This window comes from Balearica regulorum, chromosome 3, assembly GCF_011004875.1.
Source record: "Balearica regulorum gibbericeps isolate bBalReg1 chromosome 3, bBalReg1.pri, whole genome shotgun sequence".
Lineage (NCBI taxonomy): Eukaryota > Metazoa > Chordata > Aves > Gruiformes > Gruidae > Balearica > Balearica regulorum.
This window is the reverse complement of record NC_046186.1, coordinates 54,485,899-54,507,525: the sequence shown is the minus strand read 5'-3', so window position 1 is coordinate 54,507,525 and position 21,627 is coordinate 54,485,899. Positions and strand designations below refer to the sequence as shown.

Below are 21,627 nucleotides of genomic sequence, written 5' to 3'. Positions count from 1 at the left end.
CTGCAGATTGCAGTGGTGAGTCAATGGGGCCAATGTATTCTGTAGAGTACACCGTGGGCACTGCCATTTGGGCAACTGCACAGCCCTCCACTGACCGTGTTGGCTAGCTCTTCATTGCCTATAATGGGAGTCATCTGAGTAATACCAAATGATAGATAGCCAGAGAATTTTCTATACACTGTGGTTTCTGTATCTATTCCTGGTACTTATTTATTTCAAAATAGACCTCTGTGATTTTTGACATGTGGTATCACCTTTACCATGTAGCTGTGAGACAATTTTTGTATAAGGTAGAGGCTTGCAACTCAATGTAAAAAAATAGCTTCTGAAAACTATCCATTTCTCTGATACAGGTTTGGCAAGAAGAGAAGTCAGATTTTGAACTAAGCTACCAAGGGTGTAACATCTTACAAACAGCAGGAGAGTCTGGTAATGATCTGCATGAGTTAATAAGTTTTCCAATGGGACCTTTATTATTCCATGGACAAAATAAAATCACAGAATTGTCACAGAATGGTTTGGGTTGGAAGAGACCTTAAATATCATCTAGTTCCAACCCCCCCCCACCCTGGCATGGGCAGGAAATCCTTCCACTAGACCAGGTTGCTCAAAGCCCCATCCAACCTGGCCTGTATCTATTTAACCACCTTATATTAAAATGCACAAAACAGATCAAAAGGAAATATGCATTCTCTTAATGCCAAAACTGCTGCTGACTTGCACATGGTTTGTTTCCCTAGTGTTCCTTTCTGTCTTTTAACATTTCCAATTTAGCTCTTCCCCCCAGTCACGGGTGGACACTCTTATGTGTGCTGGGAAATAGAATGAAGGTGAAAAGTAGTTCATGTAACCAGAAGCAATATTAAAAACAACTTCTAGTCTAGAATTCTGGATATTGAATTATCTGTATAAATAATTGCTAGACATTCTTCAGGTATTATGTTATACTAGTCTGAACTCCCACATATCCAATGTAAAGGAGCCACAAACTACTTGATCATTAAGACTACATCTTAATGTTCTCTTCAATAAATTACATTGTGTGAGCTTACATGTCCCTCAGATGCAATTGCTTAGCCAACCCTTTCAAGCTTTCAGCATTTCTATAGAAGGAAAAACATGAGAACTGAAGGAATTATTTCAGAACGGGTCCTACTAATGCTGCAACGAGAGCTAGTATTGCAAGTCTTGCTCATGTATGGAAGACGTGCATTTGCTTTTGTCTTCCACATAGAATTGGGTCTCTTCACATTCAGTGCTAAATCTTCTGTAAATCCCAATCATTTTTCAGTCTCACACATTGTTAGAGTATTATCACACTATAAATGCGATCTACGTTGAGTGCTGCCTGCTTTGCTTCTGAATCTTGCGTAGCATTTGGCTGTCTTTTCTCGGAAACTATGGAGGAAAAAATCATCTCCTCTTAATAATCTTTTCATGTGTTGGAGGACACAAGTCTGTTTGCTGAACAGTTTTGTCTGGAATACAAACTGGTCATTTAGATATTTTGGCTTTGGTTTTGAAAACACAGACTAGGATATGGCAATTCACGTTCTGTGGGGACTCACTACAGAGAGAGGATGGGGCTGACAGGCCCTTAGCAGCTCATTCTGCTATAAGAACAAGATGCATTTTTTGGAAGAATTTGGCTTCCTAAGTGTGGGAGCTTTCGTGCCTTATCTCTCTGGTACTGCAGGTACAATCCAGATCAGACTGTATCATGGTGCCACTCTCTGCTAATATCCTGAAATAAAAGAAAATAAAATAGCAACACCAGAAGGTGATCACAAAACTATGACTGAGGATATTCTATAGATCCTGACTTTTAATGATCTCCCAATCACATAATGTATGTGTTTAAATGCAGTTATATATAGCTGCTATATTTAACTCACTCTGTTCACAGTTTATATAGTTACTAACTGTTGTTGTTAAAACAACTGTTGCTTTTAAATCCTGATGTCACCTCTTTGGGAACCATATTTAAAGCATCATCATGACTTACAGATTTTGCAACCTATTTCACAGAAATAGGCTATTTGATAAACTTGTTCTTAGCACACAGGCTTGGAAAACTTAACTCATGATATTAAGAAGGCATTTGACACGCTTCCCTATGAAGAAAGTTTCTTCCATTAAAATTAAACATAAACATGACTTGATTACCACTAATCAATTTTAAGAAATCATTGGTATGGAACTGTCTTCCAAAACAAACAACTCCTCTAGCTTATTGCTTTCAATAATTGGAAATAATTACTGAATAATTATTGATTGATTTGAGTAATTTCAGTATAGAACACATTAAGTTCGTAGGTCCAAGTCATTGAACTTACAAAGGATATATCACTGAACCATAAAAAGTAAATCCAGCAGAATTAATTGCAAGTATGTTATCTTAATTTCCCCCAAAGGATTTTCACAGTCAAGACTCTCATGGAGTCCTTATGCAAACCTAGTTTACAGTTCTTCACTGTTTCTGGATTAGGACATTAGAAATCTTAGCTAAATATTCAGATCTGCCAGAGATATGATTATGGGTAAGTCATTCAATGTCTTGGTTCCTTGGCTCTAACAGAAAAGCCAGTGCTTTGGTTTTTCTACCATTTGTTTATCTGGTCGGCCTGTGGGCTCCTTGAAGAGACTGACTCTTATCATGTGCTTGCACAATACCTTAAAGAATTGGGGTTTGAGTTTTATCCAGGCCTTGAATATAATGTAATATAATCAATAACTACGATTTTGCAGCAGTGTTAGTTACTGTAACTCCTTTTGAAAAAGAAAATACACTTCCCATACACAAAGAATTCTGTTTTTAGAGTACTTGGCAATTATGCTAAACATGTTTTCCAGTTTTAACAAAAGGAATATTGTTGATATTATGCTTTTGAAAGCAGTAGCTTTAGCTTTCTTTGAACTAGCTTTCTGTAATATTCTTATCAGCTTTGTGCCTAACATGGTATTTAATATCAAAGGTAATCAGCTGAAGCAACCCCTGCTGTCTTTATGCAGAAGCACTTTGCAGTTTTTCACTGTTTTGAGTTTTGAATGAATAACTTCTTATTCCTTTTATCCTCTGAGGTACTTTGAACATTATGCAAACATATAAAGAACTTGGCTCAACACATTTACTTTAGTTTTTTCTTTTAAAGAAGGATAGACATCGGAGAATGCATCCATAATTCAGCATTCATCTTGATACTCAGAAACAAAGAGGCGCCATACTTCAAAGACTATATAATATTTTTTTCTATTTTTATTGTAATAAACAAGGAGTTGGTTATTATCAACAGTGGAAATAATGGGGCCTATCTTCCTATGAAGTTGTGTCTTGCAGTTGGATTCAGTGAATGCTTAATAGGGTGCAAAGTCTCATGGATGCTCTTCCAGTAGCTGGGTCATCTGTGGCCAGGCTCTCCTGGCTGGATACTCTGGTATCAAATCAGGGGTAAATTTACACTGCAGCCTTTCTCTGAGTTGGCAGTGACAGATCCATTTTTTCCTCTCCAGCCTGTAGAGGCTGTAAGATCTCTGGGAATACTAGACCACACTCAAATGTGGTTGAAATTGCATTACTGATAGAGATTTGCAGTAGGGGATGGGCAGAAATTCCTACTCACACATGACATGTGATTGCATAAGCCTCAATGTTTAGGAAAGCAGACTAAAAGTTAAAGAATTAGCCCGTGTCCTGGTAGCTCTAGCTTCTGATGTGCTGTAAAATGCCCAAGTGAGACCAGTCATTGGCAAGAATATGTCTAAACAATGTAATGAGAATCTGGCCTCCCAACACTTCTGAAGAAAATACCAGCAAAGCCCATTCCAAGAAAAACAGAACAAAAGAAGAACTTTCCATTCCTCTCCCTAGGAAAACGGAATGGCCTCTCTGGTCTGATTGCCTGAAAGGACATATTGTAAGGGAAAGTTTGGCTTGCTTATTCTTTGGCTACCACACAGCCTGGCTACTGCAGAGTGGCAACTTACAGAAATTACACCAGCTTAACTATGCTGTTGTACAGGCAGATACATGTACCATCAGTGCAAACTGCAGAGTGGCCCCTTGCATTATTTTACAAAAGGGATATAGGTGATACACTGCCAGTTAGTAATAAAAATGTACTTCCTCCATTTCTAATTCCGTATCTCTGCAGTAAAAACCACTGGTTTTATGAGGCAAGGACCATCAAATATTGTAGCCAAGGACTTTGAAAACTATCAGAAGAAAATGAAGCTTTATGCCAACATTTTGCTATCCACTGTTAAAAATGTATTGTGTCTGTGACTAGCAATCTACTCTGCAAAAGGATCTGGGTATGCACTGGCCCAACTTTATTTTGATTTTTGCATCTGTTTTAAATGCTTTCACATAGACCATTGTACTGAACATGTAAAAACAAAATCCAGACTGTTATTGTCAACTAAGACTATGTTTAGCAAACATGAAATAAAATTTAACTGTTAGAAAAGATGTCCTTAACATCTCCCTTACAGTCTCCCATCTTACCTATCACATGGCTTAATTACAAATGTTGATGACAAGACAGGAAATGATCACCTCTCTATTCGAAATGATTCCCAAACTGTTGATTTCAAACTACACACGGGTACTATCTAGCAAACTTTAAAAAGACTAATTGGTAAATCCCTTTGATTACTAGATAACATACACTGATTTTTTTTAAATGTTTCTCTACAGTACATAAATAATACTGGGAAACCAGAAGTCCCTGAGAGAGTTGTTTACATTGTCAGAAAAAAAATCCGTTGAGTGGCTGAAATCTGTGCAAACGCAGTACACAGAAGGGAATAGTTTTAGACTAAGATCATTTAAACAAACGATAGAGGTGAAACATTTGACCAAGGAGCCTGACATTGTAGATTTTTCGAAATACCCTCCGAGCTCCTTCAGTGGATGATGAATATCTGCATGAAAACAAACACTGTTATATGAGATTAAGTTTAATGTGCATCCCACTGTCAGCCCTACTGGCCTTTCCTACACCGCTTTTCAGAAAGTGGAATCGGGCATTGACCATGCTGCTGAAGAGGGTGTCCAGACATGATGGATAAACTGAAAATCCCTAGTTGAGATAAAAGCAGGGAATTATTTCTCATACTTTGTCCCTTAAAACAGTATACCTCCTATTGCAAGCTAGATACAGAACCTGTTTTTGATATCAGAGAGTTAGGAGACCCTGGATCGCAACATCATGATCTCATGAGCTACAAAAAGACTTAGTTTTGAAAATTAGAGTACAAAATATGATTATTTATTAGTTATAACCTTCGTTTTCCTTTCCTAAATAGCAAAAAAATACATGAAAAATAGTGCCAATAGACTATACAGAATTGCTAACCAAGATTTCCTTGAAAATAATTGCATTGCTTTCACAGACTATATGGTACTGTGGGATGTTATAACAATATAAAGACAGTAACTTCAGAAGACATATGGAAACATTTATGAACTTTATTCCTCCTGAATAATGCAGGCCTCAGCCAGCGCAGCCTTTATATGCCACTCCGTCACAAGCTCTCAGCAAATATACATTTTTATGTGGCCTCGTGTTATAGAATATTTCCAGACAGGCTGATATGAAGAGGCACTGTCTCCAGAAGAACGGCAGCTTGCACAGCTGCAGTAAATAAAGGAACACCCGGAGTCATCGGAAGAGCAAATTACACAGGTGTCCTTTGCCAATGGTGGTATTATTCTGCTCGTGTCTTCTGAGAAGCAGGAAAAGAGGCCTTTTATGGTCTCCCCCCAGAATGTTTCCTGAGCCCAGAGAGCCTCCACAAAGGGCAGTGCTGCAGCCCCTGCTGTGGCCGGAGAGCAAGCTGGAAACACAAATCCACGTAGTACATGTATAAATCAGCTTAAGCTATCTGACATATTAGACTTATTTCAGAAGTCCTCTTTGAGCCAATGGTAGAAGTCAAAAAGCAAAGACTTGAAATTGAGAAAACCCCATCAGAGTGAAATTCCTCTCCTTTTTGTGTTTACGTGTGCTGCTCTGCCCTTACTCTGCCTCCTCCTGTGCTCTCCCTTCCCATCACCTGGCTCCCCCAGCCCCTCTCTGATTCATCTTTGTCTCACACACATGAGCTTGCACACCTCTGCATTTAGGTCAGGAGATTTTCCTTCCTCCCATCTCCTCTGCTGTTCATGGAGGGAGCAGTAGGCATCCGAGCTTCAGTGTTCAGTGATAAGGAGGTACCAGGGATCCACGTCAAACAACGGAAGAAAAAGTTCTATTTAACCCCAGCAATGACCTGTGGCTGGAGGAGTTTAGGACCAACCAAATCTGAAGAATATGACAGTCTTTGCAGATTGAGGACCACAGCCTCTACATTTGGGTAGGGATTCACAAGTGCAGCAAAAGACCAGGTTCCTATTGGGAAAGCGAGCTCTCCACCAAATATCAAGTCTCCGCATGAAATGTGCTGTCGTATCTGTGATGAGCTAAAGGCTAAATCTAAAACTATTTTTAAATTTAAATTTGAATCTACATTTAAATATGAAGATCTGATGATCTTACCAAGATTGGTAAGAAGAGATGACTTAGCCAAAACGAATAGACAAGCTCTCTTGAGTTTTAACCTCACAGGCTAATGTAAAAGAAAAAAAAATTTCTTGTGAAGTTAGCCTTCACTGTAGAGGTAGCAACTGAGATACCTATCACATAGCAATTATAGCAACTGAGCTATATTGTAGACTCAATTCAATGTGTTTTGGTTGAAATTTTAATCAGAATTTTCTAGAGATGGCATTTATGTTCTTCAAATGAGTGAATAATGCAAGACTATTTAAAGGATATATTCCCTTTTAATGGTGCAATATCCTCTGTTTAAAAATGTCCACATTTTTAACAGATACTCTACGGTTTTACTAAAGGTCTTGAAAAATTTACTGGGCAGTATTTTGGTATTCTTCTGGCAGTAAAGACAAAAGTCTCAAATAAAAAGAATGTCCTAAAAAGAAGTTACATGGCTTACACATTTCACTTCCAGGAAAATGAAGGCACTCCCTTCCTGATCCCACTCCTCAGGCCTAAAAGGCCTTAGAATATAAATGCATTAAAATAGTTATATAGGATCAGCCCTGATTCTCCACCCAGTTCTGTATCCCATCTCTGGAAATAGTCAAGCCAGATGTCGCAGAAGACGGCAGAAGAAAACTTAAATAGCAGACATGGGATCACCACTTCCTTCTGAAGTCTTGAAGCGTCTAATAATCAATGACAGTCTTCAGCCTAGAAATATGCAATTTTATATCCCGTTCCCTTATTTTCTTTTCTACTTGGTCTTTTCAGTTTATAGCATTTTCCTGTATTTTTAGAAAGCTAGAAAAGAATGACTAAAAGGGAGGAAAAAAGCTTCTGCAGTGAGTTGTTAAAATGGTAGTTACCAGAGAATCGTAAAAAACTGGAGGACTGAAAGAGTTTCCTAAATTGGGGGCTAGATCATGTAGCAGAGGCACCGTAAGCTGGACAGAAATTCAAGTGCAGCAGTAAGGCAGACAGCCTGGAAGTGCAATTGAAAGTGGACTTTTTGAAAATCTGAGACTCTCTGCAGAAGAAGGAAAGCGGGTTTGTTTCTCTGGGCATTGGATAAGGGCACACGATCTCACAGAAATATGACATCCACTGGCACCCCATATATAGGATTGTTTTCAGCCTGTACATATACGTACACATATATATGAAGATTTACATACATTTTTAAACATGCATTGCACAGACACTGAACAATCAGCAACACATTTTCAGTTTACCAAAAAAGACAGTAACTGTTCTTGAGCTGGAAATAGAAGATATAAAAGTCTTATTTAGGACCAAGTGAGAATTCCCTGTGCATACAGACTTATAGAAGGCTCTAAGGGAATTTAGAGTTATCATCTTTAGCATTTCTATTTTAATTTTGCATTCTAAAAAATATATTTGACAATGGTGAGAACTGGCAGCCAGTTTGACTGTATTTGACATACAGTAACGAGTGATGTGATAAAGGGAAAGCTCTGTTGTCAAATGTTACAGAAATCTTGGTGTACTGCAGATTATCAGATGAGTCACAACTGTGTGTGTTATTCATATTCCTTCAAGTCTTTCATGGAATGATGCATTATTTTAAGCTGGATGTAGTGGTTGAAAGCAAAGAAAATGTTACATCCTCAACATAGAATTTACATAAACATTTTCGGCCTGATCCTTAGATTCAATAGCTCAAGATACTATTAGTAATTTCAAGAACCATTTAAAAATTTTCCCAGTGTAAAATAAAATGTAACCTTGTGAATAACAAGTAAATTATGGGGTATTTGTATTATGGGAGTAAAGTTTTTTGCTATAGCACTATTCTCATAAACCATTTGCTTTGCTACATAAGCAAATGTAGCAACTATAAAACTATAAAAACTTTTTTGCCAGAATAATGTAGCTGTTCTAAAACCTGAAAAAAAAGTATAAATTGTTCCCTCATTTAACAGAATGGTACTTCGAAAGAAAATTATACAAATTAAATAATGAATTACTGTGCTTTTCAGTGCCCCAGTTCAATAAAAAGCAGTTGCACAAATCTTTTAAGATTTCAAACTGTGTTTTGGTTGCTTTAAATGATGCATGTCTTGAAACTCAAATGAAGCAGTGATGCATTTTTAATTGTGCAATTAAAATAATTTTTCATGGTTTCTAAATGGATTAGTTCTAAAATTACTTGTCTACTGAAAAAACATTTCTGCAGAGCAGTTATCCGATATCATAATTCTAGACAATGTCTTCTTTGTCATCTTGTCCTCTTTCTTGTCCTCCTTCAAATGTTTACTGAACACAGTGGCCTTTCTGAAATTGTTCACTGAAAAGAATTTATCCTTCTCTTTAGTAAAGTTCAAAACCTTTCCCTTAGTTAATCTGCAGCAAAAATCCTGTTATATATAAATAAAATTTAGCTCCAGTACACAATGTAACACTTGGGGTATTTGAAATTTAGATTACATTCCATATTTTGTGCTTTAAGTCCATTTATAATACAATTCCCTTGGAATTGAAGGAAATATGATGTTATTAGGAGTTTACTGTAATTCAGACCCACTGATGGATGGAAGAACATGGCTGAAACTCAACCCTGGAGAAATGGATAGGATTGATAACCAGTTACTTCAGTTCATTTTCTGCAACAAATTTCTTCATGGAACAAGCTTTGTTTCACTTACTGGAGCTTTCTTCCCTAAATTACACTAAGAAAAGTTTAGTCTTTGTGCATTAAGAAAATATTTACTATGATGTCCACCTCTAGTTTTTTTCCCATTTCAAAGCAAAAATAAAGAAATTTTGTCTCCCTGCTGTATTATGTTTAGTGCTCTCAGAGCAGAGAGGGTCTGAAGCACAGTGGCTAAACTCTTCTTCTGCCTGAAATCTATAGTGGCAAAAGGAAGACAGAAACTAGAAACTGAAATTTTGAATTTCCAGTGGTTCTGATATGAAAGAAAGCTTTAAACAATTTCTGGAAACTGGAAAACCACCACCAGCAGCACCCCCCCGCCAGTTCCACTGTATGCTGTTTAAGAAATGAACTGTGTTCCTTGGTATCTGCAGTGACTGAGTGAAACGATCAGTGCCTGCTCTGAAGCTTGTACATGTGTTGTGAGGAACACAGAGAGAGGGCAGCAAAAGATACATTAAAAAAAAAAAATTATTTCAGACATTTTCACATAGAATTGCTCCTATTTTGATGGCTTAAACTTCACATTCTCTTAAAAAATCATGTCTATAAAAAACAGTCCTATATGTATAATTCTTTGCTTTGAATGGTCTGGTTGGTCTTTCAGAAGAAACCACTTACTGTCAATTGAATAGAAATATATGAAAAAAATCCACTCACGGGTTAGTAGTTTCAGTAAATTACTTATCTGATGATTGCTTTAGTTACATTTGCATCCCTTATCTATTTAAATAGTGAGGTCTCCAGAACGTAAACTACATTTTATTCTGTATCAATAAGGTATTCCAGCAATGAGTGATCAACCCTCACTTGAGCCTCTTTGCAAAGCCAAAGTATAAAGTGAATGAAAACCAGTAAGTCAGTAAGAGGACTCCAGGGAATGCTGTTCCTGTTTGAACGCATGAGAAAGAAACAGCTTCATGAAAATTGGTACTTACAATCTAATAAAGTCATTAAGGTAATGCTACACAATATTTCTCAATGGAGACGGTAATTTCAAGTCTTCTCCCTCTGTCCTGCCCTGGTTTGCACAAAAATTTTGTTGAAATGTCTCGGAGCTTTCTGGCTGTCTATTAAATTTACTGAAACTGGCCAACAGGTTCAAAAGTTGCTGGCTGGATTACTGACAGAGGGACACAGCAGGATTTCCGTAGGAAGTCAGGCTAATCTGACTGTTTAAAAAATACCCAAAGTGAATTAAGTTTTATTTTCAATTTGCATTATATGAAACTAAATAAAATGCTTCCAGAACTGAGCCTTTTTCATCCTTTATGTTTTTGCTTCCCCCCCATTTCATATAAATAGTTTCAATTTCACTACTGAGCTTATTTTTTTCTCAGATTGTCAACTTGGCAGTTTCCTCTTTGAACTAATACTTTAAAAATCACATTTAAGATATTTCTTACTTATTTTCCTATATAAATTGGTGAAACATTAAATTGCAGTTTCAATATATATTTCTGTTGCTCATTTTAGTTTTACTGTAAAAGTTCCAGAGGCAAAATTTCTCTTTGGGCTGGAACAGCTGACTTTCCTGTCATAAAATCCTAAAATACAGTTCAACATATGCTGACATGTTATTTTGGATATAAGATTAGTTTTCAGGTAGCACTTAATCATAAGGGTATTTACAAAACAGCCATGTTGCTGTTGTTATTTGTAGTTCAATGAACACTGTTTTTATAAACCTCTTTTGTTACAACCTAAGGGACAACATTGCCAAATGTTTCAGATTGTTTTAATTAAATTAAGCGAGTACAGGGGCACTTCCTTTTCACCTACTCTGTCATTATTTAGCCAAAGTACACACAGTTAATACTGTCAGATTTCCATCATAAATAATTTCCTTCAAACTTGCAATTTTACTTGTACTGTTGATGAATTTCCTTTAAATTCTTGAAATATTTCTGCTATGTTTTTTCCCAGAACTAAATTTCATTTTCTGTATATGACCGTGTCAGCATAACAAAGAAAAAGGATTGTTACTTTTTTATTAATGATGCCATATCAGTCTCAATACCATTTTTAATTACTGATGCAGCTCTGCCTTTTTATTGTCCTCAGCACTGTAATTCTTAATTTCTCAGCGCTCCTCAGTCTTAAGAGAATTTTTTACTAATATCTCTATATCTCTGGAAGAGTCTTATGTAGAGTCTATTTTCCCCCAATGCTAGATTTTCAAAATATGTTGTCCAGTCCTCTCACTTTTTTCTTTTTTTTTTTCTTCTTTTTCCAATGGATAGAGGTAAGCAGATGAGAACTGCGACTTACCAAGAGTTCGAAAAGGTCTTTGGTTTGGGGTATGGGAGAAGAAACCAGGTTTCAAAGCATTTGTAATCACAATGTCAAAATACTCTTCAAAATCATTCCTAGAAAGTAAAGGAGATGATTGAATTAGCTAAACTAATGAATTAGCTAAGATGCCACTAAATATTCCTCAAGACTTAAGAAAGTAGTGAAACACTTCTTTTTTTCCGACGCTTGTTCAGTGTCATTAGTGCCTTTCTTTTCCTGAGGTTGTCAAAAGTGAGAAGACAGCTGGCTGAGAACCCACAGTGCTGCACCTTCAGGACCACTCATTATTTGTACAAAGATGTTCCTTGGCCTAGGGAGTTTTTAAATCTCAGGAGAACATGTGACAGATGACATATTTTAATCTCAGGTGACAACATATGCATAGACAAGTATCAAAAAGTGTAAATAAGGGATTTTGTCTATAAAGCAGAATACATGAAGTCAAGTGATGGGGTAGGAAGTAACTGAGACTAAAGACACTTAAACGCAGGTGCTTATATTGTTGGTATCCACATCATACGTATTCACAGGCCTAATGGGTGTCTAAGATGCCATTGTAGTCAACACAGATGTAATTAGTACAGCCAATTAAGTCTTAAAAGGTTATTTCACATACCCTAAAGTTGAAATGCCATTTTGTTAGCTGACTCTTCCTTCAGACTCCACTGGCTGCTCTACTAAATCCCCGCTGGCTACCGGGAGGTTAGACATGTGGCTTACAAATAAACACCGACCGAGTACGAGTCTTAATCTGCCAGCTGAATCACACCACTAAATTCAGATATTTTTAAAGATCATTAGGTCCATGAAAATACAGACCAACATCTGAACTGTGGAAATACCATCAGTTTAAATGGGATTGTACATTTGAGCATAGTATATAAGTGGGACTTACTCATATTAGGTATTTTTTAGAGACTTATATGCAAATCAGTAAGATTACAAAGCCAATAAGAAAACCAGGCAACCTTGAGGAACATTCATGCCACCTGTCCTACTGTGAGATGCGCTATTTCTGGAGGTGCCAGTTATTCCTACTCTAGCAAGGGTTGTCTTTATTTTAAGGAATCTATTAGACCACACTTAATACATCATCAAGCTGGGAACTATAGCAAGAAATAATAACAATGTCTACCTATAAGTTTTGAAGTTATTAAAACATAAAATTAAGCAAATGTTGCTTAAAGAGTGGTTATTTTATTTTATTTAAAATGTTTCATTACTTAGGTGACTGTATTGCCCATAACATCCAAAAAAATGATGGATAGTCTTGTATGGAACAAAGAAGTCCCAGGTGGCAAGTCCAGGACGGGTACAGGCACTAAAATGTCAACAGAAGACATTTGCTGGAAGAAAACTAGCTAACCATGTCATTTTCAAATACTCTACAATTTCCCATGAGACTGAAATACCTTGACTAAAAAACTGAATGCTCTCCCTATGAGCTTATCTTCAAGCTTTTATTTTGTGCTCTAAATTACATTCCAGCCTTAAAATAGAAGGTCTTTAAATTTCCTTCCTCTAATGAAATTTTAGGTTTGTCTATTTTTCTCCACTTGTGACCATATATAACTTTATAACTTTAAAAGTAACCCTTTACTTTTTAAAAGAACCAGTATCAAATATGACAATGGCATGTTTTTAAAATTAGCTTCTGTGTGGAAGATTCCAGAAGTTCAGCAACCAGGCATGGCTCTTCTGGCCTTAGGTGAAAATAGAGTTAAACTTTTCAAATTAGCATACAGTGCAAATAATGCTTCCATGGGAAGTTAAGCTTGAACTTTCAAAATGAAGCTAACACTTCAGGAGCGCAACAAAGACTTGTGGGAACTGTGGCGAGTGCTTTGTGTAAAAAATTCGAAACAGAATGAACAGAGTTTTCACAAGATTTGGGTAACTTTTTTATTGATTTGTTGAAGAAAAAACTATGTGTGGAGAGGTGTTATCTACGGCCTTTTTTGAATCATACTAAATCTCATGTACAAAGCTACTGGTTTTATGAGAGCGTGTACCTTGTGTTACATTACTACGTAACATTTTACATGATAAAATCTGTTCCAGTTACTGCTTGTGTTTGGTATTGTGGCATGTGGTTACAGTAAATGGCTAAGACAAAGGGTAGGATGTATCTCACGTAACTTCAGCCATCTAAAAACTGCATGCTGAATTCACAGCTTGTGGCCTACACCACAGACAGAACCAATGGAGAAACATCCACATTCTTAGAAGGCAATTCATCCCACTTATTTCAGACATAATTCTATGGTACAGAATGAATCGCCAAAGATGATGCCCAGTGTTTTCTCTCCACTAACCACAGAGGGAATCAAAATGAGCAGCTTCAGAAAATTCTTAGATTTTAGATGGCTGACATTCATGAAAAGGGGAAGTGACACTCGGCTTCAGTGACTATGTGATTGACTTGTCTTTTGGTGTGCTCCTGCCAACACCTGAACATTCAGTCAGCCTGCCGCGCATTCTGATGGTAGCTAAGCCTGAAAAGCCTCACCATGATGTTGCTACTTGTGTGAATGAACTCGCACTTCCTTCTGTAGGTTTATATGCCTTGTACACCGATGTCAGCAATATATGTGTGCTGTCTCAGCTACATGTGTGTGCTCTGGCTGGGAAATGGTTCTCAATTTGTTTCAAAATGAGATTTTATCTTAGACTTCCTCTCTTCTTACCGAAATGTCTTTCAGTTAAGGTCAACGTGGTCAGATGAACACACTGGGACAGTTTGCTCTTGAAATGGTAAATGATACATTTAATCCCAGTGGTGATTTTATGTGGACAATAATTTCCTAGCCAAAAGGGAACTTCTTAAATAAAGTGCAAAAAAGTTAACAGTTACAAGGTAAGGATATTTGGAGTAAGAGGATAAAACTTCACACACATCTTTATCCTTAGGGGTTTTTTGATGTAATACTATACAGTTCTGAACTCTTCAGTATGATATTGACTAATTGAAAGTAGGGAAAGAAATTAACAAAGGACCACATAGACATAATTCATAAGGGTTGATGTCAAGAATAAAATGCAGCTAGCCTGGTCAAATTAAAGTTAAGGGCAGAGATAATAGGTGTGAACCTAGACTATATTCCAGTATTGCAAAAAGCAGCATGGGTTTGTAGAGTCTTATTGTCTGATATAAGAGGCATGGAACAAACAAAAGCAATAAAAAGTTTAGAATTATTTTCAGGAAAAAAAAACTTCAGTCAGGTCTAATGGACAGTGCTCAGTTCTCCAGAAGGTGTCTTGGAAGCCACATTGCATGAGTCACTGGAAAATATGCTTGTAATAAACACTGTAGAACATCCTACACTTATGTGGAAAGACAGAGTGATCCAGTATCCTTCTAGGAGAACATCTCTTCTGTCTTTTGAAAGGCAACCGACCCTCTCTGCTACCTTGCTTACTGTCTTCCAGAAGGATCTCTCAGCTGCCTTAAACAGCTGAAACGTTATTCATCAAGGAAAAGAAAGCCAAAATCATTATATGTGGCCAAGAATTTAGTTCAGTTCTGAATTTTCATTCAGAAAACAACTAGACAGACCTACACAAAAGAGTTAATTCACAGGCATCTTACTAATAAGGAGAATTGCTTTTTGTGAGGAAGTATATTTTCTTCTCAACTGAGCAAGTATAATGTTCATGCAAGACAGTGAGAACTGGCACAGCTGATGCTCAATTTAGCATTTAGCTCACAGAGTACAAAAGAGAAGTGATACTGGCAGGACTGGTTTTGGAAGGTCGCTCTGTTTTTCACGTTAACCTTTGGTTTTCTTAGTGTTGCTGTATTCACTCTGCTGTTCCCTTGCATACGTAGGTAGCCAAGGTTGGCTCACATCGCACTACTTTGTTTCTTTGATACATTATGTAAATAGTCTCTCCATGTCACCCACCTAGCTATTTGCATCACTGATTAATTAATTTCTAGGGATGTAAGTGATGGTTCTGCTGAATTTCACTGAATTTGACTTGACCAGTCACGTTCTCAACATTACAGCTAAAAATAGCTGTTGTGATCAGCAACTACAATCTCAATCAATTGTCAAGTGCAATGAACTACCTGTTTTATCTTTTCTGCTGTGATCTGTAAATGCATGTTTCTCATGGACAACTGTCTCTTGGAAACCACCATTGGGAAGAAGTATTTGTAAGCTTTTCCATGCAGATTTACTGCAAGCAAATGAATTATTACTACTACTTGCAGTCACCACTGGAGAAGCACAGAAAGGAAGTGGCTTGAATAACACAGTCTAGCAAAAACCTATGATAAAATTGGGATTCAGGTGATGTATTGGGTGTCGGCCTGTAAGATATTCCCTGTCATCTTCAATCCCATCATGATGCCCAAAAAAGATGCAGGATATAAGTGTGCTGTGGGTCAGATACAGCTCACAGGCTCACAGATGGACTACTTTGCCTCAAGTGCCCTGTAACGCTCTACTTGAGAGAGGCCCACGAGAAAGCTCAGATCCAAATAATTCACAATACATAAAGAAACTCAGATTGACTTCTCTATAGCTCAGGCTTACCTCCAGTTGCTGCCTGGCAGATGTAATTTGAAATGGACATTGCACTTACTTACCCAAGAATATGTTCGCACAGGAGCCTGCAATAGTCACTGTGAGAACTAGTAATTAATAGCAGAATCTTCCCAGCACTCTTCAGTTGTTTCAGCCACTTTTTTACAGACTCGGGACATCTTTGTAAATATTTGTCTGGATGATTTTTCACTTCTGGGAAATACGTCCCACAGTCTTCTAAAAAATTAAAACATAATTATGTATTATCCAATCCTGCTCACAAACCACTTAATCCACACAACAAATACCCTTTTATGTGCAAACAATACAATTTTAAACAGGCAAAGCAAAGTTTGGGTTGTAACTTGGGTTGTAACTCAATATAAACCAAAAAACCAATCAAACCAAGAGGGTACACTGTAGCAGAAATAACTTTGCATGACTTCTCTTTTATTATGGAATTTTCATAGTTATTTTGTTTGATGTTCTTTTGCTCATAAGAGTAAATAATACATAAATTACAAATTATAGTCTTACATGGCAAACAATTTCTTCCTGTTGCCTTTGCTCAATTTTTGGATACTCAATTTGTGATTTTAAAATGAGTTTAATGTTTAGAAAGTGGTAAGGAACTGAAAGTCCCAAGAACATCCGTTCAGTTACTTCTGACACTTTAGGTTAGCATTGTCTGATCAATAACATCCATTTGAATATTTTTGCATTTTTCACAACTAGCACTTTATCTATGAACGGTTGATAAAACAAACTGACAAAGACTCACAGGTATGTGGAATACTAGGAACAGATGCAAAAAAACCTGAACCCAATTCCAATTCCAGCTTCAATAATGCTATTTTTGCCAAATATAACAGCAATAGAATTTTGGAAATACACTTGGAATGTAAGATTTTAAAAAGTGTGCAATAACACTAAGTTGGCAGTAAACCTCACCTGTTCATTAAAGTCACTAATACATATTTACCTTGCTATAACCCATAGATGTTTTACCAAGACATCAAATTAACATTAAACTTCCTTTTTTTTTAATCTTTCCTATGATCTAGGACTATTTATTTCCTCCATGCTCAAGACCTCTATAATCAAAAATGTCAAGCTAATTAAAGGTCTAAAAAGAAATATAATAATTGTAGAGGCAGAAATGATACCAAGTATTTGGTGCTCTGTCTGTGTGTTATAGTATAACGAACATCATCACAGAAGATTATTTTTCTTCCAGCATTTGTCCTATATGTAACTGTCTGTGGTCAACTTTGCTGAATGATTTAATAAATCCCAGACATTACTTAGCCTTCTGGTATGTGAGTAATGCTATTCTCTAGTTTGAAAGAATAAGATTTAAACCACTTGAACTTTAGCTATTTAATGAAAGAGAACATGTATGTTTGAAACAGTAGTATCAAAGAAAGACTGAAAGATGCTGGGTGCTAAACATAACACTATTTCATAAATTACACATTCAAACATCTACAGATGGCAGGAAAAAAAGTCTCCCAAAAGAAGTTTCGAATAGGCTGTTATCACTGCAACTAGACAGGAGGCAAAAATGTCTTATTCTGTACTGTGACTTGACAGGTTTCTTCCCAAAAGCTATAGAATGGACTACTATATCTGAGGAGAGCCTCTCAAACAAAATCTCTCAACTCATAAGCAGGTCACTATTCCAGTTCTTTACAGTATTTAGGTCAGGCTGTGTAACAGCCCGTACCACGGGGAATACGAGCCTGTTCCTGCAGCCAGCATATTGGGATGCCATGACGTTTGCCTCGAGAGCTAACCTTGAGAGCTAGCCAAGACCAAAGATCTTTTTGATTAAACAAAAGAGATTTACAAAAGAAGGTTTCCTGTAGTGTTTCCCCCCATCTTTCCTGGGGCATGAATATTGTTTAGGATAAGCAATACAGTTTTTAACAGCAGAAGCTGCAGTTTTTTTCAGTATTTTTCAGTATTTTTTCAGTGTTATCATTAGTAATTATATTTCATATGCTATGCTATGACAATTTTTCTGTGTTGTTTTGGAAAATGGACAACATTACATGAGAATGAAGGGGGACACAACAAAGCAGTCTTGGCATTAGCTATCACGGGTTCAAACAATGAAAAGAAAGATGGAAAAGGTCATTTATATATACAGTGATCTATCACTCTTTTTACCCCAGGGTAAAAAGATCTGGTTTATATGAACTTTACCGTTGGACACTCTTTGTTTTTCTTTCCTTATCAAATGCTGCCTACCTTCTGTTGGCCATTCTTTGATGTGCAAGTAATTTAAAGACTTTGAGTAAATTTAGGCCTTCTTTGTCCATACTCTGTGCAGTATCTGCTATGTGATAAATCTATGTATTCAGCCTTTGAGTTAGATCTGCAGTGGAAAAAAGGTCAACAACTCTGGATTCAACATATGAGCTGAAAGAGAGTCTTTCAGCTCAGTCATTCTAGTTTTCTGTCCAGACCCTGAAGCCCAACTATTGATTGCAGACAAGTAATGAATCAGTTCTTGACACTAGGATCTGAAGTTTGCCTCTGGGCTGTTTGCCATATCAGGCAGAGGTACCTTAGAAGAACCCTCATTAAAGCACACTCTACTGTAATTAGGCCAACATGGCCTGGGAAAGTAGAGTTTAACTTAATTCCTAACATACTATTGCATCTGGTAAAGACAGTTTGGTCAAATATTCACTCGTACCTGTAAAGGAGCTTACCCACCAAAGCCTGCAAGATTTTATGAAAGCCAAATAAAATAAAAGCTGAAAACTTTGCTTGTTATCCTAGGCCAAGAGCCAGTTTTGAGGAGGACAGCAGAGCCACAGGCACCTTGCTGGCAAAAAGAGTTGTGGGAGTTTTAACATGTGATGGAGAAATAGCATCACATCAAGCCTTCACAATCAAATGGAATGATTTGGCAGTGAGAAATAAAGCATTTTTTCCAAGGGGACATATTAGCACTATGCATATGCTGCACTTTGTTTTTCTAAAGAAGGAAAATCATAAAAATAATAAGAAAACTCTATCAAGCAAAGAGTCAGTGAGAAATCGGAAAAGAACTAACCTTACCAGAGCCAACAGAGGAAAGGAGAAAGTGATTTAATGGTAATAAGCGTGATTTTATGTAACTGCCATACAGCTCTGTTCTTGAAAAACAAAAAAAGTAATTCTTCAGACAAACACCATTCTTGAGAAATAAGAAAGGTCTCAAGCCTGCAGTACCTTTCTGATAACATTTATGGACCATCCAAGTTTCAATATACTCTTAAAAACTGAACTAGAAGCACACTTTAGAGAAGCTTTGTTGGTCCACAAATTCACTGTATCAAAATGGGGGGCTTGTGGTCACACAAGATCTACAACTGACAATTTGCTTTCTGTAGACCGCCTAAAATAAAATCTCTACATTTTTATCCCTCTGTTTTATGAATATCACTTAACATACGGCTAGATGGACATTGACCTGTATTAATGTTCACCCACAAATCAGTGACAGCAAACCAAAAATAGTAAAACAAATGTTCCAGCTTTCATCTAAAATGTCTCTATTGTGTTCAGTCATCTGCATGCATGCCAAAGCCTACGCTAGTAACCTCTGGCTCCTTGGCAGTGTGAACACTTTCTCAAAATATAAGAAAGCATTTCATCATAAAAAAAAAAAAAGGAAACAAGATGACCATGACAATCAACATAACAATCAACATATTTACCCCCTGTGATTGTATGAGAAAACTTAATCCAATGATGTAGAACAGGAAAGCAAATGTCTAAGCATTTTATTCACAACTTTGTAATTTATTACATGTATGTTGGCATGGAGCAAACGCAGTTTTTCAATTTCCACTCTTGTTACTAAACAACTTGGAGTTTATCTGAAATCTCTGAAATATAGCCTGGGATAGCAAACTAGCAACTAGCCTCCGTAGGAATTTATAATCATCTTCCAAATACACTTTAAAAAATAATAATTGCCTTTGCAGTCCATTAAGTATCCTTTCAGAAAAATGTATTTCCTTTTTAAGTAGTAGAAATATAAGCAATTAAAATAAGTTGTCTAAAAGTGCCGCATATTAAAGTCCTGCCAGGAGCCTCTTGTCAGATCTACATCCTGTTTTATTTTCAAAGCAGTATCATTTCCTCTCTGTATATTATCAGAGGTTCCCTTAGTGTCCAGTTTGGGGTTTGTTTTTTTATTGTCTCATCTGACATTGTAATTTGATCAAGATGTTCTTTGCATCATCTTGCCTTACAGTTCAGTTGCTTGTAATACAGCTGTGATAGCAAGCGTGATGGGAATGATGTATAGCTGGAACGGAGAACCCCCCGACCAAACTCAGGAAGAGCCTGCACAATGCTTGCCATGACTGGCAGGAGTCCTCCAGCACAGACAACAATCCAGTCTTTAATCCAACCTCCCTGCTCTACTATAGTTGCAAAATTACTTTATTGAAGTATGCAGTCTGATGTTCTAATATAACACCTCTCTTTGGGGAAACAATAATTGCGGATTTCTCTTGCGCTCTTCGTTACAGCACTTCTCTTTAGCAGGGTCGGTTTACACCTCACTGGCTCTGGACTCCTTTGGACTCAATGTCTGTAAACCTGCACTGCCAGGACACTGCAGTTTTCGTACCTTAACTGTTATTTGGGTTATAAAAAAGGCAAATGTTCAAGAGGCATGTTTCAGTCCAGAACTAAAACACAGGAACACAGTGTATTTTTCAGTATTGTCACTGCTTCTAAGGGGCACCTACTTGATTGAATTAAAAAGATTTTATCCGCTATTTATACGATTTAGCTAAGCAGAGAGGTATGAGGCTAAAAAAATCCCTATAATTCAGCCAAGAAAAATAAACTTTCAGCTGCAATTTGTAGCTTGTATTTAGTGGCTTTAACAACTAACCATCTCTTACAATGAAATTAGTATTTGGGAATGTGACTTTTTTCTCTTTTAAATTCAAAGGCGGTTTGATAGCTTAGCTATCAATACCCATAGCTAGATTCTCTGCAGCTCTGAAGCAATTAAGGACTTCGATCTCTTCCCTAATTTTTGTCTGAATGCAAGCTTGTAGGTAACTTATTAATTTGATAAACAGAGTAGAGCTGAAATAAAGTGTTTCTACCAATGACGATGCAGACAGCTATATTCATTGTGCAGTGTGTTCCATTGTGGTCTTACAGCACTTCAGGTTTTTAGAGTGAACAGAGAGACACTTCTTTGACCATTGTTGTTAGCTTCTTTCATCTAAACAAACATATCTGACAACAAATGCAAGCATTCAACAGAAACACAAGAAGAATACCTTTATGACAGAAGATTTTGCAAAAGAATTTACATTTCATCTACTGAAAGCAAGTAGAGGAGAAAGCGGGTGATGGTTAAAATTACATTAGACAAGTCATCTTTCATTTCCTTTCATTTAAGTTCAAGTGTGTATTCTAGTAGGAGCAGCAGAAGCAAAATGAGAGACAGAGGGAAGGAAATGTTAACATAAAGCAAGATAAGAAAGCAGAGTGAAGCGTGAAACAGGGATGACTGAGCAAAATATGGTTACATTCTGGAGGCCTGGGTTCAGGCAAA

At 36.9% G+C, this 21,627-nt stretch overlaps 1 protein-coding gene across 2 annotated transcripts in view; it reads right to left on the bottom strand.

Moving 5' to 3' along the window:
• Positions 1-21,627, bottom strand: part of NT5DC1 (5'-nucleotidase domain containing 1) — a 150,351-nt gene that overhangs the window by 32,809 nt on the left and 95,915 nt on the right. For both annotated transcript variants that reach the window (XM_075747942.1, XM_075747943.1), the window contains exons 7-8: positions 16,106-16,280; positions 11,488-11,585 (exon numbers count right to left, since the gene is read on the bottom strand). In XM_075747942.1, the coding sequence (XP_075604057.1) occupies positions 11,488-11,585; positions 16,106-16,280 (273 nt within the window). The remainder of the gene's footprint in view (positions 1-11,487; positions 11,586-16,105; positions 16,281-21,627) is intronic.